The sequence below is a fragment of the Acanthochromis polyacanthus genome, chromosome 11 (genome assembly GCF_021347895.1).
Source record: "Acanthochromis polyacanthus isolate Apoly-LR-REF ecotype Palm Island chromosome 11, KAUST_Apoly_ChrSc, whole genome shotgun sequence".
In the NCBI taxonomy this organism is placed as follows: domain Eukaryota; kingdom Metazoa; phylum Chordata; class Actinopteri; family Pomacentridae; genus Acanthochromis; species Acanthochromis polyacanthus.
In genome coordinates, this window is record NC_067123.1 from 2,667,237 (window position 1) to 2,690,385 (window position 23,149).

The 23,149-nt window shown below is 43.3% G+C and overlaps 1 protein-coding gene across 3 annotated transcripts in view; it reads left to right on the forward strand.

Moving 5' to 3' along the window:
• hivep1 (HIVEP zinc finger 1) overlaps positions 1-23,149 on the forward strand; it is a 77,609-nt gene that overhangs the window by 48,219 nt on the left and 6,241 nt on the right. For all 3 annotated transcript variants that reach the window (XM_051955654.1, XM_051955655.1, XM_022214963.2), the window contains 2 exons: positions 13,494-13,547; positions 17,285-23,049. In XM_051955654.1, the coding sequence (XP_051811614.1) occupies positions 13,494-13,547; positions 17,285-23,049 (5,819 nt within the window). The remainder of the gene's footprint in view (positions 1-13,493; positions 13,548-17,284; positions 23,050-23,149) is intronic.

Consider the following 23,149-nt stretch of genomic DNA (forward strand, 5'->3'; position numbering starts at 1 on the left):
CTTCACGTCTTTTCTGAAAGCGTCGGACAGAAATGTGCCGTGAAAAGCTGCTGGGAGGTCAGATCTTTTTCTAGAACAGTGGACGATGAGGAGCTTCGCTGTGGGTTAGATTATCGCCTCTTTAGCTTCAACTGTTCACTTTGTCACATATCAGCATCAGGAACTGAAAGTAAGTACGCTTATTGAAGTGCTGGGCTTTATTTTAGCTTCTCAACAAGGATCCCCATTTTCTGCTGCTTTGTATTTCTAAAAACTCCATCTAAGAGGAACTTGTAGTGCTTTAAAAAGTCAATATTTAAAAACAGGATGCAGTAGAAGTGATTAGCTGATTGATTGGCTCAGATAATTAAATATTTCCTCATTCCAGCTCATCTGTTGACGTTTAAATCACAGTAAATATTGTTTGTGTTGTTTTCCACCACTTTCTGGAGCTTCACAAACCAAATTATTGCCTTATTGATCCAAAACATTGATAAATTCTCCGTGAAGCTGAGGATTATTTGCAGCCTGGTGTAAAACATTCAGCTGATAATCTAATCATTTATTAGCAGAATTATGCTGAATATTTACACAGTTTTACTGAACTGGAAGTGACATTTTCATGACGGGACTTTTATTTTCATGGAGTATTTTCCCCGTGTGGTCATACTGAACACTTCCTCCATGACTGGACAGAATCTGATGTTTTTCTCCGTTTTATATCGTTTTAAATGAGTATATTTGGGTTTTGGATTCCTAAACGAGCGCTTGTTTGAGCTTTTTTTAGATACTTTATGGGTAAATATGTGACATTTATTCATGTAGCTGAGCTAATCCTGTATTTTTCTAGCTTTTCGTGTAATCCTCGTTCGTATCTTTGAGCTGAGTGTTGAACAGAAGATGTAATTTCTGACTTTATTCACTCAGTAAACGGTGTTTCTGCACAAGGTTGCATTTACGTTCCATTCAGATTGTTATCTGTGTTTAAATGTAAACTTTCAGGATGTTTTTTTGGAGCTGCAGGCTGATGTTTGTCGCTTTAAATCAAACCAGTGTCAAAACCTCTCAGCAACTCATTAATAAGCAACATTAGAGAAAAGCCTGCAGGGCGGGGGATTTCTGCAGAAACGATGAAAGAATCAGATTAATCAACAGAGAAAGTCATTCTAATTTATTCTGCAGCTGCACACCTTCCAGCTCGTCGTCCATCTCTGTTTTTCTGTTTCTGGTGTTTTTTTGGGGGTTAAATGCGTCTAAGAGGAGATCTTCATCTAGAACCGCCTCACATGAGCACATTTCTGGTTCTATCAGTTTTTCAGCGGGGTGCCCTCGCAGTCCTGATCATCAGGGGCCTCCAGTCTGCTGCTGCTTCCACCTCCAGCTTCCTGCGGGGGCAGCTACTGTAAGATTCACCAAAACCTCTGTCTGTCTGCCAGGGAGGAGGGAGCAGCTTTTATTGTCCACATTATGAGACATGGTCAGCGCTGAGGATCATAATGTGGACAATAAAAGGTGTGACTGAGATCTAAAGGAGGACACTGGAAAAAAACAAGAAAATAAACTTATTTCAAGGAACTTTTACTTTGAAATAAGTGAAAAAATCTGCCAATAGAACAAGTGAAAAATGTCTTGGTGAGACTTCTTGAAATAAGACATTTAGAATATTGAGATCTTAAAATTAGCTGGAAAACTTATTTTAAGCTTTATTTTACCAGGATTGTAAAGTTTCAAAATAAGCCAGACATGCTATAAAAAAGGGCGGGTTTTCATTCAAAAATAGATTTTTACTTTCATGTAACCTCCTAATTTTAAGTGTTTTAGCCCTCCTATTATCCTCATTTACAGGCACCAAAAAATATTGTTTCCTTGTCTGAAAAATATCCAAAAGTTCATCCAAAAAATTCCCCAAATTTCACAAAATTTGCAGAAACTTCAGGAAGCAAATTCCAATAATTCCTTAAGTTTTCCGTAAAAGTTTTATTTAAAAAATCCCCAAATTTGGCAAGAAAATTCTTGTAAATATTTTCAAAAAATGAGAAAAAATCTTCCTAAAAATATCCTAAAAAAATCTAAAGTGATTCCATATTTATTAGTAAAACTTCTAATATTTTCTTTAAGAACATTCACATAAAAATCGGACTGATTTTTATGTGAATGTTCTTAAAGAAACATTTTAACATTTCTTTTTTTTCCACTAAAAAACGTTGAAAATGCAGACATCAGAAGCTTCACTGTGAAAACTTTTTCCCCCCACATTTTCAAACTTTAAATCGGGTTAATTTGACCGACAGGACGACACGAGGGTTAACCTTATTTTGAGTTTTCTTGTAAAATTCAACTCTAAACAAGATCATTTCCAGATTGTTTGACTTAACCAGATGTTTCAGATGCATTCTCTTAAAACACGTCCCTCCATCTGCTGGAATGTCTCTTGTTCAGTGATTTTCATACAAAGTGGGATGAGACGTTTAGACTAAAACTAAGACAAACAGACTTGTTTTTGCGGTGGATTTTTTAGCTCCTACCTCGTCGACTCTCCGTCAGTGGAGGGTAAACGGCTCCTCCATCCGTCCACATCCCATCTCTGAGTCGTGGGATGTTCGGCTGATCTCCATCCTGCAGAGAGAGCAGGGTTTGCTTCACTGCTTCTGCTTCGTGTTTTCCAAACCTCGTCTAACGCCAAAGCGATGCTGCGACGTGTTTTGTTCTGTGCAGTGATAAATGTGGTGTAAACACGAGTCCACATGCTGCCTGATTAGATCTCTGCTGTTGTTGCCGTGATTTAGATTCAAATCTGGAACTTATTCATCAAAGAAAAGGTCAAACAGCGGCTCGATTGATGGTGGAACTCTTCAGGAAATCGTATTTTTTCCATATTTTTGGAATCCATGCATCAAACGTTTGATTACTTAATTGAGAAGATATTCTGCAGGAGGTGAACTTTGTTTTACTTGTAATCAAACATTTTTGAGTCTAGTTTTGCTCTCTGTGGTTTGCAGAGCTGCTGTCATAGAATTACACATAACTGGTTTAAAATGAGCCCTTAAATGTGTTTTTAAATGTTGGATATTGTAAAAACAAGTGCTTTAAATCATTAAATATCAGACTTCTGGTGCTTTTAGTCATCAAACAATGTGCAGATTAATTAGTTCTGTTAACATAGAGTCTGTAAAAAGTTTCATGGTCTTTGCTTCATCATATTCACCTTTAAATGGGGTGTAATGTTGGTCCTCCTCCAACCAGGGACAGGAGCTGAAAATGAGCTTATTGCTCTTCACTCCACATGCAAACATGCTTTATGTGTGGATTTCATGGTCCCTGATCAATTAAATAGATACATTAAATCAAACTAAGTTCTTAAATGATTTCTGCTTAAACACTTCCAAATTTCTGCAAAATTTTACTTTAAATAATGAAATGTCTGATAGAAATGACAGGTCTGACGTTAAATTGGTTTCAGGTTTTTGGTCTTTTAGTCATTAATCAGGGTGTTGATCGATCTTTTTAATAAATAGTCTGTGGTTGACGTCTTCAGAAGTTTGAAGAAAGAACCAGTGAATCCTGACATCAGAGGAGCTGTGCTCTGCACATATTTGGATGTTTTTTCCTGAACTTGTTTTCCTGCAAAGTGCTGCTTTAACCGTCCTGCTGTCCTCATTTACGGGCACCGAGAAATGTTGTTTCCTTGTCTCAGAAAAAGCCAAGAATTCAGAAAAAAATACTCAAATTTCTGAAAATTTGCAAAACCTTCAGGAAGAAAATTCCAATAATTCCTTCAAAGTTTTATTTTTTTAAAAATCCCCCAAATTTGGCAATAAAATTCTTGTAAATATTTTCAACAAAAATGTAAAAATCATCCAAAAAAATCCTAAAAATATCTAAAGTGATTCCATAAATATCAGTAAAGCTTCTAATAGTTCCTTTAAGAACATTCACATAAAAATAACCAGAATCCAGAAAAATTGGTTTCAATTTTTCTGGATTTTGGTTGATTTTTATGTGAATGTTCTTTAGAAACAAAATTTCCAAAAATGTTAAAAATGTGGACATCAGAAGCTTCGCTGTGAAAATATATTTTTCCCACATTTTCAAACTTTAAAACGAGTTAATTTGACCTGCAGGACGACACGAGGGTTAAATAATTCATTGTCTGATATAAAATTACAGATCTGATGTTAAATTGGTTTCAGGTTTTTGGTGCTTTAGTAGTAGGTCAGTGTGGTGATCGATCTTTTTAATTAACGTCTAGTCTGTGGTTGACGTCTTCAGAAGTGAATCCTCATGTTGGAGGAGCTGTACTTTTCCTGAACTTGTTTTCTTGCCGTCGTTCTTCGTTTCTGGGCGGTTTGGTGTTGATTAGACGTGATGCTCTGAGCTCCTGGCTGCTCTGATGACGATGATGGGCTGCAGGCTAACGGGGATTCCCTGCAGCATCATCATCATCATCATCATCATCTAGACCTCGGCGTTACTTCCTCTGAGTGTCTCAGTCTCAGTTCTGCTTTCAGACGGCTGTCTCTGTGCTCAGGCGTGTCGGTGCAGATAACGACACGTCAGGCCGCTTATTGCATCGGTCAGCTGCTGAGGGCTGCAGAAAAACGCTGCGTCTGCTCTGCCGGCCTCAGGAAGAAGCGCTGAGATAAGATGGGCTTCCTTTAAAGGTGGCGGTGAAATGTGCAGGGCTCCAACATCTGCCAGCTGCTGTTCTGTCAGAAGCATGAAGCCTTCCACTGACAGATCAGGAAGAGGAAACGCTGCTGCTTCTACGTGGAATCACGTGAAAGAACAAACAGACTTCCTGTCTGCTGCTCCTCTGATGAGAGAGAATGAATCAAAACTCTTTGAGGAGAAGCTTTGCTCAGTAAAGCTGCAGCTGATGACTGTTTCCATAAACCTGATGAACACTTTGGGGCTGCACAGTGGTTCAGTGGTTAGCACTGTGGCCTCACAGCTACAAGATCCCCAGATCCCATCCTGGCCTTCCCAGCATGCATGGAGTTTGCATTTTGGTTTGGTTTTCTCCAGCTACCACAGTCTAAAAACATGCTGAGGTTAACTGGGGATTCTAATTTGTCTGTAGGTGTGAATGTGAGGTGAAGTTGCAACAAAAACTCACATTTGGCACAAAACAACTTGCAAAATTACCCCAAAAAGAGCCAAAATTACTGTGAAATGTTCAAATATATCAGCAAAAACATGAAAAATCACCACAAAAATGACCAAAGTTACCATGAAAAGGACCAAAACTACCAAAAAACAGATGAAATTGTGACAAAAAACTCTAATTTGGCACAAAAACACGTGCAAAAAAAACACAAAAAGACACAAAACTACCCTGAAATGTTCAAATATGCCAGCAAAAACACCCAAAATCACCACAAAAAGTAGCTAGAAGATCCTCGGTTCACGTCTCCTGGGATCTTTCTGCATGGAGTCTCCAGGTTCTCCTGCTGGGTTCTCCAAGTTCTCCAGCTTCCTCCCACAGTCCAGAAACATGCTGATGTTAATCAGTGATTCTAAATGATCTGTAGGTGTGACTGATGGACTGTTACCTGTCCAGGTGAACCTTCAGCCTCAGTCAGCTGGGATAGACTCCGCCCCCTGGACCATAATGAGGATTAAACGGTGGATAGATGATGAATAATCACTACTTGGTTTATAAAAAGAACACAAATCACAGAATGTCTTCAGGTCGCTGGTTTTGCTTAAAAAATATTTCAGGACCTGAAAATATCGACTCGACCGTCAAGCAGGACGAATTAAAGCAGAAAATATTCATGTTTGAGGGATTACAGACAGCAGATTTGTCTTTTTTTAAACTAATATGACATAAAAACCTGATGCTGACTGATTCTAATCACTGAACAAAGTGCAGAATTTACTTTAATCTCTTTAATATGTCAAATGTTGATTAATTCTGTGTTTGGTCTTCAGGTTTTGTGCAGATATTTGATGTCATGACAGAAAAACTTTTAAAAAGTATAATCAGTTCTGATGTAGAGTTTTCAACACAACAGAACCGTTAATCATCTGATGGTTATTTTATTGATTATTCCAGTCGCTGTTTGGTCTCCATGAGTTGTTTTTCTTTAAAGTGTGAGTCGTTCAGTTGACAGAAGACAAAGAAAACAAACCCGGTTACGTGTTTCTGCTGTGAATTCTGTCTGAATGAGTCGATATGTTGCTCTGTGCTGACGGACAATGATCTGTTTTCACTGAGCTGTACAGCGTCCTGGTTGTGAGGGTGTGTTTGATGTCGGTGTGTTTGCCCTCAGCTGGGTGGGAACAGGCTGGTGGAGGTGCTGCGTTGCATAATCTCCATCGTCCTCCTGCACCGTGATGCTGAAGGAAGCTGCAGCTGCCGACTCTCATCATCCTCACGTTGCTGACGGAGCCTCGCTTTGGCTCACACTGATCCTGATCTTTAACTCCTGGTGTGTTTTTCGTCGTGAGTCCAGATCAGTCGCTCACAGAAGCTGTTGTTCTGAACGACGACCCACTCCTGAACACATATATGTGATGCTAACAGGGAGGCTGAAACTGAAACACGTCAACGCTGTGCATGTGGCTGCCATGAGAAGCTGCCATGAGAAGCTGCCATGAGAAGCTGCCATGAGAAGCTGCCATGAGAAGCTGCAGTGAGAAGCTGTTGTGAGAAGCTGCAGTGAGAAGCTGTTGTGAGACCTGCCATGAAAAGTTGTCATGAGAAGCTGCCATGAGAAGCTGCCATGAGAAGCTACCACGGCGCCGCTGACGGAGGCCCAGCAGGACGGCCTGTTGGCTGCAGGGTGAACGAGCTGCAGGCTGGTGGTGACGGAGGAGCTGCTGGGTGTTAGTCGGGGCTCTCAGTGGGAATCTGGAGGCAGGAAGAAGCAGTTGTGATGCGGCTCCATATGGGGCGCTGTAATTACTGGGAACTGTTAGCTCCGCTCTTTGTTGTTATTGTTTTCCTGTTTTCTGGTAACTCCATGAGCTTGCACATGGAAACACGCTTCCAAAGCTGTGACGTGAAACACGCGTGGTACTTTGACTGAGAACAGATCTTCATGGAACAACTTCAAAAGGTTTAAAGGGCTGCACGGTCACGTAGTGGTTAGCTCCATCGCCTTGCGTCCTGGCCTTCCTGAGATCTTTCTGCATGGAGTCTCCATGTTCTCCTGCTGGGTTCTCCATGTTCTTCTTCCCACAGTCCACAAACATGCTGAGGTTAACTGGTGATTCTAAATGATCTGTAGGTGTGAGTGTGACTGTCTCTCTCTGTGTGTAGCCCTGTGATAGACTGTTACCTGTCCAGGTGTTCCCTGCCTTCACCCCAGTCAGCTGGGATAGACTCCGCCCCCCATGACCCTGATATATTTACAGGCACCAAAAATATTTTTTCCTTGTCTGAAAAAAGGCCAAAAACTCAGCAGAAAAATTCCCCAAATTTCTGAAAATTTGCAAAATTATGAAGCAGCAAGCATCGTTTTTTGGACCCAGCAAGAGGAAAGAGACCGTGAAATACGTCAAAATATATGAAGAGTTTATCTGCAAAAACAGATAACACCATTTTATACATTTTCAGAAAACCTTTTCTTATTGTTTTTTGAGATGATAATTTATTTTTTCTCTATTTTGTCATGTATTTTTCTACTGAGTCAAATCCACTCAACTTCAGTTTGATTGATATTATCTCAAGTAAACAATAAAAAAAGTTTTTTGGAAATTTATCAAAACGGAGTTATCTCTGCTTGCAAATAAACTCTTCATATTTATGTGTGTATATATATATATATATATATTTGATATAAATGTTAGTTTGGGTTTTTTGCCCTCACAGTGAGGGAGTATTCAGCTTTTTTAGGGGTTGTATCAGTGTGTGTGATCAGAACAGCTGGAGTCTCTAAAAAACGTCCAACATGCTCCAGAATGGACAAATTTATCTCCATTAGAACAAGGATCTTCTCTCTCACAATGTTTAATAGATAATAAAGTCACATTCGAGGCTTCATTTGCTGCAGCTGGACTTTCCTTCCAGCCTCTTACTGTACGTTTGTAGAGTTCTGGAGAAGTGTGACGTGTTTTCAGGCTGAAAAACTTCATTCTTAATGTGAACGCTGTGGAGCTGCTGGACGATGGTGGTTGGAGCTCAGTGGAGCCACAGGTTCTGGCTTTGATTCCAGCAGACAGAAAGGATGCAGCTTTTAGGTTCTGGTGTGATACAGGAGGATGCTCTGGATCTACAGCTGTCACGTCTCTGCTGATTATGGTCTGTTGGATGGCTTCCACCTCAGCTGATGGGTTGTAAACTCTCTACAGGTGGGCGACGGGATCCAAGCGCACGTTTTTTTCCCGTGCGTCATTTTCATCCACGGGTCACGAGTAATCGCATTTCCCACTCACCGTAGAGAGGAGTGGGCTGGAGGATGCAAGGAGGAGGAAGGGGGGCATTAAAGGTTCGTGGTTGTCATGACAGCGGACTCCCTCGCCCACTAACTCCAGCCCCTCCCAGCCTGACGCTCCTCAGATATCGGAGATCAGGACTGGACCCGGAGGACGAACCTTGATCTGCTTTCAGCCGCCGTCCTGTTTCTGTTTGCTGCTCGAAGAGTTCGTCAGACTTTAGGAGCATCGAGAGGTTTAGAGGAGAAAACAGGGACTTAATGGACCAACAGAGAATCTCTTTTTTTATCAGTTCATAGATTCATGTTAAATCCACTCAGATGCTTCACTTTCCATTTCCTTCAGTGTATTTAAGCTCATGAGTCCTTCCTGTATGAAGTCTCTAGGGCAAACAGCAATTTCTGGGTTCTGGATATTCAGACCCAGTTAATGACAAATATTCAGATCGCCCAGCGGGGGAGAGGAGGGGATAGACGAAGGGACGAGCCAAATATTCAGATAGGTCCATGTCGTCCAGGGGTGGAAGAACAGAAGACGGACATGGAGGATGTGCTGAATATTCATTTAGTCCCACCTCGTCCGGAAGTGGAAGAAAAGAAGACTCAGACGGAGGGACATACCGAATAGTCGGATAGTCCCAAGTCGTCTGGGGGGGTTAGAAAAGAAGACGGAGACGAATGGACAAGCCAAATAATCCGATCGTCCAACAGGGTGGAGGTGATCCTAATCTTTGGATAGCACCGTAATGATCGGATCTTCGCGTCCAGCCCTAAAAGCCTCTGCCCCTTTTTTTCTCTGATTTATTGGTTGTTAGAAACTCCGGTGAGGGTTATTACAGGCCGACATTATTGCTAAGTAGGAGTTTTAACTTCCTACAAATAATTCCCTCTGCTTTGTTTGAAACCGCACTTGTAAACGGTTTAGCTATAAGTGGGACCTTCTGAGCTCAGGATCCTCAGATTGTGTTTTCTCTCACATTTCGTGGTCGTGCTCCACAGCGTGCTCTGGTTTCCATCAGCGCCGACGTTTGTGTGGATTCCTTTTGTTGTTTTCCCGTGGTTACAACACAATTACACAGATTTCAGATGGCATGATGTAGTGAAATATCGCCGTAATGAAGGGAGCTTGAACGGGCTGTAATCATTCCCTGCTGCCTTCATAATTTGGGCTCTGTGGATGGAATATTCTTTCTGTCCTTTCCAGGGCAGCGCTGGTGTTTCCTGTTCTTTCCATCCTCCAGAGCTCCCCTTCATGGGTGTCATTCAGCGTGAGGGGTCTTGTTTGCGGCCTGTTATGTAAGAAGAGGAATCTGATCTGTAATGGCTTGCACTCAAACACAACCGCTAATAAGATTTTTGGTGGGCAGTAATCACTTCTGCTTCGGTCTGCCAGTGCGGTCTAATACAAGACACATGTACGAAGCTGTGTAAACAGGGGAGCACATGCCGGAGAAAACCTTCCTCCACATCCTCCGACCGCTAAAACAAGCATTTATTATCTCAGATTGGTTTGCAGCAGCGCGGCGTTTAGCGGAGGAAGCTGAGAGGTCGGGCCGAGGCGGGAACGACTCCGAGGGAAGCTTCGGGATTCTCTGTTTGGAGAAACACCACGCCGCCTTCGTTGCCAGGAAAACACAGCGATTCCTTTGTCGGGTGCCAAGGGCGTTCACATGGCCATTTATATGTAAATAGAGCAGTCGCACAAACGCATACCTCTCTGCTCTCTCAGCCTACCTTCCTGTCAGAGGCAGCTCGTAAACAAACGCTCTGGCCTCTCCTCGTGAGCCTCGGTTGCTGTGTTTCTGCTGGCAGGGTGCCTTTGTTTTGCTCCACGGCAGCGCTGGGTGGGGAGGCGTTATGTAATGCGTGGCGTGTGCCTGGATGTGGAGAGAAGAAGAAGAAGAAGCAGGGTGTGACTGTAGTAACACACACACATGATGACATAATCCGCTGACCTCCGTGGAGTGTTCCCGGCATCGCTCCGTGAATTTGGGAACCACAGAACATCCTCTTTCACCCTCCATTAGCGTTTCTGCAATCTAGGACAGAACCGCTCCCACCGGTCTCTCTTCTAATGTCATATGCGGGACACGGAAACCTCCACGGGTTTGTTTTAATCCAGTTTCCATGATCGGGGGAGGCGGGAAGACGCTACAGTAGTGCTGGGCTTCTCTGTGATTGTGTAGAAGGCTCAAAAAAAACAGCTGATCACTGGAGGTTAAATGAAACTGAGCAGGTAAAAAGGCTCAGAATGCAGTTTGAATGATGGAAAGTAATGAGAAGAATGGGCAGAAAGACTTCAGGGTTGATCTGACCTCACTGTTAATCCTTAAACATTAATAATTTAGTGGTTTGAAAATGGGTAAACTGGTAAAGCCTCTGCCAAGAAAGCTTTCAGGTTTTCTGTGTCTAATGCTTGGAATAAATTACAGCTTGTTCTACTGAATGAGTTCAAAGTTCTGGTAAAATCATTACAGTCTAACCGGTCTGTGTGCAAGTGCTGGGACTACCATGGTTAAATAAATGCTAAATGAAATGTTTAAAGTATCAGGAGATGAGGAAAATAGATTGCAGCCTGTCTTAGTGTTTGGATGGAGCTTCCTGTCCTGCTGTCTCACTGCTGAATGATCTCATTCAGATTTTATCTGTTTTTAGTGCTTTTATTGTGTATTTCTGATTTTATTTGCCTTGTTCTGGATGTGGGGCTGTACAGTAGTGGTTAGCACTTTCACCTTGCAGCAAGAAGATCCCCGGTTCAAATCCCGGCCTGGGATCTTTCTGCATGGAGTTTGCATGTTCTCCCTGTGCATGCGTGGGTTTTCTCCGGGTACTCCGGCTTCCTCCCACAGTCCAAAAACATGCTGAGGTTAATTGGTTACTCTAAATTGTCCGTAGGTGTGAATGTGAGTGTGATTGTTTGTCTGTATATGTAGCCCTGTGACAGACTGGTGACCTGTCCAGGGTGTCCCCTGCCTTCACCAGAGTCAGCTGGGATAGACTCCAGCACCCCCCATGACCCTTGTGAGGATAAAACGGTGGATAGAGGATGGATGGATGTACAGTCTGTGGCTGTATAAATAAAGTTGGATTGGATCTCTGCAGCTCCGTGTTGTATAAAGGCATCTGGTTTAACTTTAGCTAGAGTGTTCAAACGCCAACACAGGCTGGAAGCTGATTTCTAGCAGAGATGCTGCAGGACTTTTCCAACACCGTGTGATGAACTTTATGGCTGATGCTCTGAGTGTAAATTGTTTTTAGAGGCGGTGGTAAATACTGACAGATTTTAGCAGCTGGATTAACGACAGTGAACGAGTTTCTCTGTCATGTAGATCAGCTGTGATCATTCAGATGTTTAACTGCTGTGATTATAACAGGTTTAATGCTGAGTTCAATGACTTTAATGCTCTGAAGAGAAACTTTAATCACCTTCTTATTTTTTGATATTTGATTATTCGGCCAAGGAACGGCAGAGTTATGGGATGATTGGCATATATCTGTCTGTCTGTCTGTCTGTCTGTCTGTCTGTCAGCAACATTACTTAACAACAGACTAATGGATTTAGATGAAATTTCCATAGAAGCTCAGAAATGACACAAGGACCAAGTGATCAGATTCTGGCAGTGATGCAGCTTATAGTCTGGATCCATGAATTAGTTAAAGATTTCTGTATCGTTGCCAGATAGCAGCACGGCGTCACTGTAACCATGACAACCAGTGAACACTACATCAGCTGATTGTGATCCTACTACAAATCCACCTCTGAGGACTTATCAGGACTTATCCATCAGAAATGATCCAAGGAACAGCTGATTAAACTGTGGGGGTGTTTCTGAGTCCCATCAGTTCCTGCTACATATTTAGGTCACGTGATCCGGTATCCGTACATAACGTACACATGCAGAACACACACCTGTACTCAGAGGAAGGTCATTTAGTTTGTGGGTACATCTGTGTTAAATGATACCGTGATTTCTGCCACACATTTTTTCCAGATTTCATCCTTTGGAAATGATGCGACTGAGCAGTGACTAAAAACGCTCTGAGTTCTTTTCCCGTTTATAATCACAACGATCTGGTGTTTACTTTATCTGGTTTTCACATTTTAATACAACCAGGCTTGTTTTAGGGTAAACTTCAAGTATCAGTGGTTCAAAAACAGTTTTATAAGAAAATAGAAAAGCATCCTCTGTGTGATTCATCCCAACAGTAACTCTATTTTTATCTGTTAGCCCTTTAACGCTGATCGTCATGAATTCACATCATTCAGACGGCAGCAGAGAATCCATTCCCCCAATGCTGGTTTGTACCTAGGAACCTTTCAAAGCTCTGGTTTCTCATAGGACTGCTCAGAGTGGGACCTGATTATGATATATCTGTTATTACATATCTACTCTATGTGCTACAGACAAACTAACAAACTCCACTTTAATTTAGAATCATCTGGAAAGCAAAAACACAAATAATTATGATTTTTTAAATATAATTGTAAACAAATTCAGGTGTCAGGGGGTTAATGTGACCGACTCTCGGTTAAGGAAATCTTTAAATTTTGCATTCCTACTCGGTCTTTATTAATTAATTAAAATGTCCCTCATTTTTAAAGTTTACGTTAAAGCATGAATAAACGTGTGCTGGATTCCACACGCCTCCTCCCTCACACGGTGACCTGTAGCAGCAGCAAACAGAGGGTCGACCTCGTCCTTCCTCAGTGAATAACCTGTTCACACCACGCTGAGCCGGTCTGTATAATTAATATTGATTAGGGCGTCTCCTCCCACACAGCCCACACACAAACAGCTTCTTCACCTGCTGGCTGCTGGCTGCTGATTGTGACATATGAAAGGCCTGAGCGGGGGGGATCTGTCTGCCCCCAGGGGTGTAAACGGCATCTGAACATGCTCACGTTAAACATGCTGCTCCTGTGGGGGGGCGTGTCTGGTTGTTTCTGTGTGCGCCCCCTCCATGATCACGGTAGTTTCCATAATGGAATCGTGCACTCTCTCTGCTGTGGAAGAATGTCTGTTTTTCATTTGAGAGAGCTTCATCGTGCTGCAGCCGTGTGGGAAGCATCCCGCTATCATTAGCTTCACTCAGTCCTCTGAGCTGAAAACTGTTTCTGCTCTTGTGTTTCAGATAAAATCGAAGAGGCGCAGAAAGAGCTTAAAGACCCCAAAGGCCCTCAGAAAGGTAAGAGATCCTGCTTCCTCCTTCACTTCACTGCTTTCTACACTTTCTCTTCACCATCTGTAGCTGAAAGAGTCGGACAGCAGCTCACAGTTATTTTCATTTTCATTGCTTGATTAATCCACTAGGTACTGATATTGAAAAAATGGTGAAAAAATGTGGAGTGAAGCCCAGAAATAACATCCTGTAAAGCTGTGATTAGTCCGTGAGCAGGAAAGAAAGCAGAAAATATATTACAGTTAAGAATCTGGGATCACAGGCTTTTAAAAGATGTACAACTAAATCTGAATAATTAAACAAATAACAACTCATTGATTATTAGTTTCAATTCTAAGACAATATTAGTATAAAAGCAATTTAACATCAAATAGTTTTTCACTAAAATTAATTCAGTCTGATGTGTTTTTTGTTGTTTTTATGTATCGTCACTGCAGTTGACGGCTAGTTTAATGAACAGTGTTTATACATTAATGAAGCTGCCTTTAAGAGGAACATTAAAAATATGAATATTGGTAAAAATAAGCCGTTGCTGTGATGGAGGTGGGGTCTGGGCTTTTTGCTGCTGTCTGCATTATTTCAGTTTTTGCATCGAGCTTGTTTTGAACGCCTTCAGCAGCGTCCTGTAATCAAACTGAACTTTAATGGAGTTTGAATGTTTACATTGTGTAATCTTTCCTCTGTTTGTAACGGTGTGCGTGGACGTGTGCAGTGATGTTTTTACTGTACTAAGGCATGACTAAACGCATGCAGAGCGGCTCCTTTTGTTAAGTGGGCTGTTATGTAAGTGCATCCAAACAGAGGAGCCAGCTGGGATAAGCCTCGCCTGAGAATTAACCTGCAGCTTACCTCATCGCTGCAGCGTCGGCCTTTTGAAAACACCCTGCTTGTTTGCGGGACAGTAAATGGGATTGGGTGGTGACACTGAACGGCTGATGATGTCACTGCTGCCGGCCCGGTTAAAGGTTAATCCCCATGACAACCATCCTGATAATTCTGTCAGCTCAGCCACAGTAGGTCACCGAGAGATGGCCGTTATTTTACTTTAACCCTCCTGTTGTCCTCATTTATGGACGGAAAAAATGTTGTTTCCTTTTCTGATAAAAATCCAAAAAAATTCAGCGAAAAATAAATTAACTGAATTTCTGAAAATTTGGAAAACTCTCAGGAAGAAAATTCCAACAATTCCTTAAAAGTTTCCCTCAAATGTTTTATTTAAAAAAAGAAATCCCCCAAATTTGACAAGAAAATTCTTGTAAATATTTTTTAAAAATTAGTAAAAATCTTCCAAAAATATCCTAAAAATACCTAAAGTGATTCCATATGTATCACTAAAACGTCTAATATTTTCTTTAGGAACATTCACATAAAAATCAACCAAAATCCAGTGAAATTCGCTGGATTTTGGTTAATTTTTATGTGAATGTTCTTAAAGAAACACTTTTTTTAACTTTTCTTTCTTTCCTCCAAAAAATGTTCAAAATTGATTCTCTTTTTTGTTTTGTTTTGTGCCGTTTTTCAAAAAATGAGTAAAAATTAAAACTTTCTCTCTTCTTCTTGTTTCGTGTCGTTTGTCTAAATTTGTTGTTTTTTTGTCTGACTTTTGTCATTTCTCTCAGGTTTTTGTCATTTTGTTGCCTTTTTGTCTTGCTTGTTTTTTGTCTATTTTTGTGGTTTTTTTGCCATTTTTTGGCTCATTTTTGTCTTGTTTTTTTTGTCATTTGTCTCATGTTTTTGTTGTTTTGTTTCCCAAAAATATTCAAAATGTGGACATCAGAAGTTTCACATTTTCAAACTTTAAAACGGGTCAATTTTGACCTGCAGGACGACAGCAGGGTTAAACATGCGCTCATACAGCTACAGGAAAATATGAAGAAAAAGGTTTTTAAAGGTGCAGCCTCAGCGGCTCGTAGACACGAACAGATGTTTGTTTGTGAAGAAGAGCGAGTGGTGAAGTCATGGAATCTCCTTTAAGACTCGCTGAGCGGTGAGGAGGAAGAGCAAATCCTTCTCCACGTCTGTGAGCAGCCGTTCATACAAATGCTCTTTGTAAAGCATATTTCACAAAAGGCTGTTTTAAAGAAACCCCAGTCTTTGTTTAGCGGCCGTGCTACATGTGCTGTACGTGTTTTAAAGTGTCTTGCTGCGTGTTTGCGTTGAGGATGGATTAACTTACGTAAAGACCGGGCGTTCCTCGGTCTAATTATGCCAGAGGCCTTGAAGGAACCCTGACCTCATCTTGGGAAATACCTCCACCAGCCAGGAAACAGTGACAGGGCACTGCTAAGCCTTACGCAACATGTCCTTAAAAACACGGACCGCAGGCCAACCTGAGGACACGGCCGCGCCCTTTTGAAAACACCGCTGCTGTTACAGAAATGCAGCTTCGTGTCTATACCTTTCATTTGTTTGTTGCGTTTTCTCGTCGGCCCCGCTGACATTTGTGAAGAACAAGAAAGGGAGAAATGATTGTTTTCTTATATAATGAAGCGTGGGCCCACACGGTGTTAGTCACACAGCAAATAAGGCACCGTTATGGAGATGTAGCTGTAGCGTGGATCACCATCAGGCTCCAACAAAAGGAGAGAGTGATGAACTGATGGAAGCACAAAGCAGAACAACTCAGCTTTACAAGGACTCTGTTATAAAACAACCACAGATGTTACAGTTCTGCATAGTAAGGCCAAAAACCACAAACCTGAAGACTTACTGACTTTATGTCTTACACGGTTAATTCAAAGATGACTTTTCTTTGTATTTCAGAGTTGTGCTGTTGGTAGAACGTCGCTGAAAGTCAGAGTGGTGACTGCAGATAGAGGCGTCTGTATCAAACATTTTACTGCACCTGTAATCCTTTAAAAATTATTATAAATAACAGTAATCAGGAATACGGTAATGAGTCAACACCTAAAACGTGAGAAAGATTGTATTTCTACATATTGATGCAGAAACCAGCGTAGATTTATTTTATAATAACACAACTAGATTTCACAGTTGAGCTAAAATAAAGGTCGTAGAATTAGGATGCACTCCTTATGTAATAACACTTGCTGGAGCCAATATTAACATTTTTCTAATTATCTGTTTTTTAAACCGATCCCTGATAGAATAAACTAATTTAAAAATGCACTTCTTTGGGCACACACTATCTGATTGGTTATGCATTACAATTAGTAGCCGAAAAAGACTAAAAAGGAATCATATTGGTCAGTGGTTAATTTTAATTCTAATCTATTTTACTTTATTCTAAAACATTGTCCTGACACCGAGAGACAAATCCAACACCATGTCTCCAGTTTGCACTAAATGCTTTTAAAGAAAATGTGACTTTAAAATACATAAAAGTATTATAATTACACCCGATAATTCTGATTGGATTTAATCTATCAATTGATGTTAGTTTTCATTTTACAGGGAAAAAAACTGTAGCTTTTGTTTTCTTTCAAGTGCCAAATGTTCAACGCAAACATGCATAAAGATTATAAAAATTCATTGCTGATGTTTAAACATAAAACAACTAAAGGTGTAAAACTACAGATTCCTTATTTACATATAAAATGCTGCTTTGTAATTATGTTTATCAGATTTTAAATGATATTTGTTTCATAAGCAAATATGGAGCTTTCAGCATTTCATCATCAGTGGAAAAGTACTTTAGTGTTCACTCTGCAGAAAAGTAGTAAAAAGGTGTTTTTATTGGACCAACTTTCCTCGGTTTCTCATTGTTGTCTCTTCCTCCACAGGGATCTCTGAAAGCAGTCGAAGAAATGCGGATAATATAAAAGGCCTGAAGAGGAAAAAGGTCGTTGCAGAGAATCAGCTGAAGAAAATTCCAAAATCTCCGGTGAAGAAGCCTCTGCAATTGAAAACATCTGAAGCTGGATTATCATCCAAGGAGACTACACCTTCCTGCTCGTCCTCCTCCAACAGTCCTTCCCACAACCCTTCTTCTTCACCCAGTGAGAGGAGAGACTCCCAGTATGGCCGACCAGTGGCAGCGTCCCCGGACAAGGGGTCGTTTTCCACCGATGCTGAAAGGTTGAAGCAGGAGAAAACATGTTCGAGGTCGCCATCACTGGAGCCCACAGATGGTGAGGACGGCTCTTTGATTGCAGATAAGGTGACGCAGCCAAAAGACAGCAAGAGCCCAGAGCCCAGCTTTGAGGGGGATCCTTACCACAGCAGTGCTCCTCTGGATGTTCTGCTGAAGGCCATGGAGCCAGACTTCAGCACTCTGGCTGAGAGGAAGAACTCCATTCAGATCACAGCCTTTGGTAAACCAGCTGCTTCCATTCATGCTCAGTCCAGTGGTGAGGTGACAACGATGCCAACTGTCAACGTTGGTCTGCAGACCCAAGCCTCCCACATGCAGACCTATTACATAGACAAACAAGGCAACTTCATTGGCATTGCAGCACCGCTACAGGGAAACGTGCAGACGCCCACGCAGGGTACACCCCACTTTATGCCAGTCGCTTCTAATCCGGAAAAGCCTAGCTTGCACATGAACTTCAGTGCTGGACCGTCCGCTATAACTCATGCACCCGTCCCCTCAGGCTCCAACGCTTTGCCGCAAAGCCAGCCACCAGTTGTGCACACATGCCAGTCCCTCTCAGCCAGTGTTCCCAGCACCATTCAGGTCCCAGTTACACCTGGAAGCAACCAAGTTCAGATGACCACGGTGATGAACTTTGGTGCTGAGCAGGTTTCCAAGGACCAAAAGCCGAAGAAGCCAGGAAAGTACGTCTGTGAATATTGCAACCGGGCGTGTGCAAAACCCAGCGTGCTGCTCAAACACATCAGGTCTCACACCGGAGAGAGACCATATCCCTGCGTTACCTGTGGCTTCTCCTTCAAAACCAAGAGCAACTTGTACAAGCACAAGAAATCTCATGCTCATGCCATAAAGCTGGGTCTGATTGCACGCTCTGAGTCTGGAGGTGGGTCGCTATCTCAAGAATCTGACAAAGCCATTGGGACACATTCGGAGGCCGAGGAGAGCGGGGAGAGCGATGAGGAAGGCAGCACTGCAGACTTGGACCCGGACTCGTCACAGAGCAGCGTGGCAGCTTTGTCTGAAAGTAGTTTACAGAGTGCAGGTACAACACAAGCAGGCCACGGGGAGGCGGACTCGTCAGGTGTGTTTGAGTCGGTCAAACCCTCCCCAGGTCAGAGGGCTCACGAGCCAAAAGTGACAGCTGCACTTCCAAAAGTCGTTGTCTACCCAGTTAACGTTTCCCCGCTGAGGGCCGACAGTCCGAGAGTTACTGGTGCAGCACCTGAACAAGCTGCTGCCCAGCGACAACGAGAGTTCCAGACTGCAAACCTGAGATCAAACATCACCGTCCTGTCGTCTCTGAAAGAGGTGGACGGTACGAATCCCTCACTGGACACTGTGAGTGAAGATGAGGACCACCAGTGCAAGTCTCCGCTGTTGGGAGGACATGCTCAGCTTCAGCGGCAACAAGCGACGGACTTTTCTCAGCAGCAGCAGCCCAAGTGTCTCCTCAGTCCTCGCAGTCTGGGGAGTACAGATTCAGGATACTTCTCACGCTCTGAAAGTGCAGACCAGGCCATGAGTCCACCCAGTCCGTTTGTAAAGATAACCCCTCCTGTAGATATTGACGTCGCCAAGAACACCCTTCCCAGCGTCCCTCCTGTGGTTGCCACAGTAATGCATGTAGCAGCTGAGCAGAGGCCACGGCCCACCGAAGGACAGATGCGTCCACCGTTAGAAGCCAGCGCACGCTCTTTGGAGGAACGAATTTCAAAGCTGATATCTGACAATGAGGCAGTAGTTGACAACAAGCAGCTGGACAGTGTAAAGCCAAGGAGAACCTCTCTGTCACGGAGAGGCAGCATAGACTCACCTAAATCCTACATATTTAAAGACTCTTTTCAGTTTGATCTGAAACCAATGGGCCGAAGGTCAAGTTCCAGCTCAGACATCCCCAAGTCCCCCTTCACTCCCACAGACAAATCAAAGCCAGTATTTCTTCTGTCCGTACCTTCTCAGTACCCTCCGATGGATTGTTTGCCGATAACAAGGAGTAACTCTATGCCGACAACACCTGGACACTCTGCTCTTCCCCTGAACGTGGCTCCACTCCCTCACCCTCTACGAATCTGTCAGTCGTTTGATGACAAAATTAGCTCATTGAATGACGATGTGTTTTCATCAGCCCCGTCAACCCCAAACCCTGCAATACATTCTCGTACTTTAGTCAGACAAGTAGCAGTAGAGGACTTTTCCACGAATGAGGGCCACGGCCTTCCTACTGTTCGCTCCATGGATGAAGGCTATCATGGTCCGAGCAGCTCTGCAGAAATCATGCAGAGAAGCAGATCTTTTGAACACAGTCAGGACAGAAACAGAAAGCCTCAGCAGAATAAAGGCACGATGTATGAGTGTGAAACCTGTCGTAACCGGTACAGAAAGCTGGAGAATTTTGAAACTCATAAGAAATTCTATTGCTCTGAGCTTCATGGTCCAAAAAACAAGCCAATGGCTGTAAAAGACACTGATCAAGATGTTTTTCAGGGTAACATACAGCATCCCATAGTTGCAAGAGTGACTGGTGGTTCTGGGATACTTGATCAGCAGACATCAATCAGGAAGAGAAGGAAAATGAAAAGTGTTGGCGATGAGGATGATCAATCTCCGACTGACACCATTCCACCTTGTTCAGTTAGTTTTGAGCTACCAACAGCTCTGGCAAACAGGACTTTTACTCAGCATGCTTTAATAGTAGACATACAGCCCAAAAACAACCAGTCAAAACTACCTCAGATTCAGCTTGTAGCAAGAGGTATTAATACTTCAGATTCCAGACTGTCACCAATACGAGAGACCCAGATTAGCACTTCTACTAAAGGAGAAATGCAACGGCAAGGCAGCGGTACTTCAGTCATCAGACACACCAACTCTCTCAGCCGACCCAATTCCTTTGAGACAGAGTCTATTGACAGGGTTTCTCCTGTTGATAGCATGGAGAAGGATCCTCTGAACAAACCCAAACAAACAGACGTAACAGCAAGCGTCTCAACTGACATCTACCATGAAAACATGTCCAAACCCAAGAGCATCGACTACGGGAAGCAAAGGAAGGAGCAGAGCGCTGAAGGTGCAGCAGTCAGTGAAAACTCTACTCCTGCCCATCAGTCTCGCCTCGTTCGTCAAAACAACATCCCTGAGATTCTGGTAACAGAGGAGCCTGACAGAGAACATGAAACGCAGAACACTGAGCCGGCCGATAAGCCTGCAGATCAGTTCAATTGGCCTCAGAGAAGCGAGAGTTTGTCAAAGTTACCGGCAGAGAAACTTCCCCCTAAAAAGAAGAGAATTCGTCTGGCTCAAATGGACCACTCATCGGGTGAATCCAGTTTTGAGTCCAGCCTCTCCAGAAGTCTCAGCAGAGACAGCAGTCTTTCTCGTTGCTCCAGTATCTCTGCCTCTTTTGACAGAGATGAGCCATCTAGGTCAGAAAGTCCTTCTAGAGGAGAGTGTGTTTGCAAGATTCCAGAGCCTCAGTGTTTGCCAGCAGCCTTCAACACCCTCGGCGTGCCAGGAATGATGAGGCGTGCCGCGTCTGAACAGATCACTTGTACTCAACCCTCTGTCGAGATTTCATGCGACTACCGTAGCAAGTCCTTCGACTGCGGCAACGTATCTCCCAGTAGATCTGTGTCACCTGTTGGTCAGCCAAAAAGTGGACAACTTCCTCAAGCTGCCCAGGTCCCACTAATTGAAAGGAGGCGGGGGCCATTAGTTCGGCAGATGTCTTTAAAGATAGGTCCAGAGAGTCAGCAGCCTGTTCGGAAGGCAGTTTTACCTCTGGATAAACCTCTCATGACAAATGTTAGCTCTTTCACTCAGAATAGATCCCAGCAGATTCACATTGCCAACAGGCGGAGCATGGCTCAACCTTTCGTTCTGCACTCTGGAGAACCACCACTGCAAAAGAATGAGCAAGTGGTACAAAGCATTAATTTGGGTAGCCCGACTCAGCAGCCTCAAGTCCATGGCCTTCCACACCCTTGGCATCAAACTTCAAGGGTACAAATCTGCCAAAAGATACAACAACCGCTCAGCCAGATCTTAGTCTGTCGCGAAAATGTCAAAAGCAAACCACCTGACCCTGAAGAAAAGAAATGTTTTGTGCCCAAATACCAAATGCAGTGTCCTGCCCTGACTGCCAGCCAAACATTCTCATTCTCCAGCACACAGGGAACTCAGATAGCCTTGCCAGTTTTAACAATACCTATTGCCAATCCGATTTTGAGCATTTCAAAGTCTTCAGACGTAATTCAGAATGTGTATGTGGCTCAACCAAACCAACAGGCCTCAGACGTGAAGACGCAGACTGTTGTTTTGTCGAGTGAACAGCAAAGGGATCCATTTGATCAGACCCAATCAGGTTCAATACCACTGCCACAGATTCTGATAACTCATGAGCAGATGCACCCTGTTTCATGTCTGTCAAATAAAAACAGCCTGTCATCCAGTCACAGTGTAGAAAGTGAGACTCCTGTTGGACCAACTGTAAAGAAGGACAGGACTCAGACTCCAACAGTAGGCACTCATAAACATACTGGAGAACAAACAGCTTCTCTTGGGTCTCTGCACTGCACTCAGAAACTGGCATCAGTAACTCTGTGTCCTCAGCAGGAACCTACTGCTTCTAGTAAACGGATGTTGTCGCCTGCCAACAGTCTGGACATCTACATGGAAAAGCACCAGAAGCGGGCTAAGGATGAGCACGGTGTGGCCTGTTTAACTGACGGCAGATCAGTCAATTATCTTAATTCTAAGATGTCAGAGGTGACCCGACAACGGAAGCTAACACTTGTTCGGCAGGTTTGCACAACTGAACCAGCAGACAGTCCCATTGAAACGGAGGCCCCACCTCTGCCCCAGGTGAAATCAGACGGGGAGAAGGACTCAGAGGCCACTGATGATGTTAAACCTATGTCACCTGATGCTGCTGGGTTGCAGAAAGACACAAGAACTGTCATCCACGAAGAGGCAGGCCCTGTTCTGAATACCACAGCTGGTTCTCAGGGCACCTCCATGCCAGCCAACAACACTCTGAAGCCCCAAGAGAAGGCTGAGGAACAGAGGTGGACTCCTGCCAAATCCCCCATTAGACCCTCCAGTTTCCACGGTGGCCAGGTGAAACTAACCACGTCTGTGTCCGTGGTTAACACCAAAGACAGCCACCGCCTGTCGTTCCCCAGCCTGAAGACTGCCACTACTTTTACATGGTGTTTCTTGATGAAGAGAAAACCTCTTCATGTTCCTCAGACGGACCTGAAGACTTCAGCATATGCTGCTTGGACAGTCAACCCCAACAACCCCAACCCGCTGGGATTGCCCACCAAAGTGGTCATGTCTCTGTTCGACTCCAAGCAGAGCTCCAAGAAGATACACTACACCTCAGCCATCAGGACCAGTGGGAAATCAGACATCTTGTCTTACTCAGGCAAGCTGAAGGATGTCATGCCCAGGGTAAGGACTGACTTTCTGCCAAGTTTCGACAGCCTGTTTTTAGACATATTTTGACTTGTTTCTTGAATCAGATCAGTAAATGCATTAATTACTTGTTCCT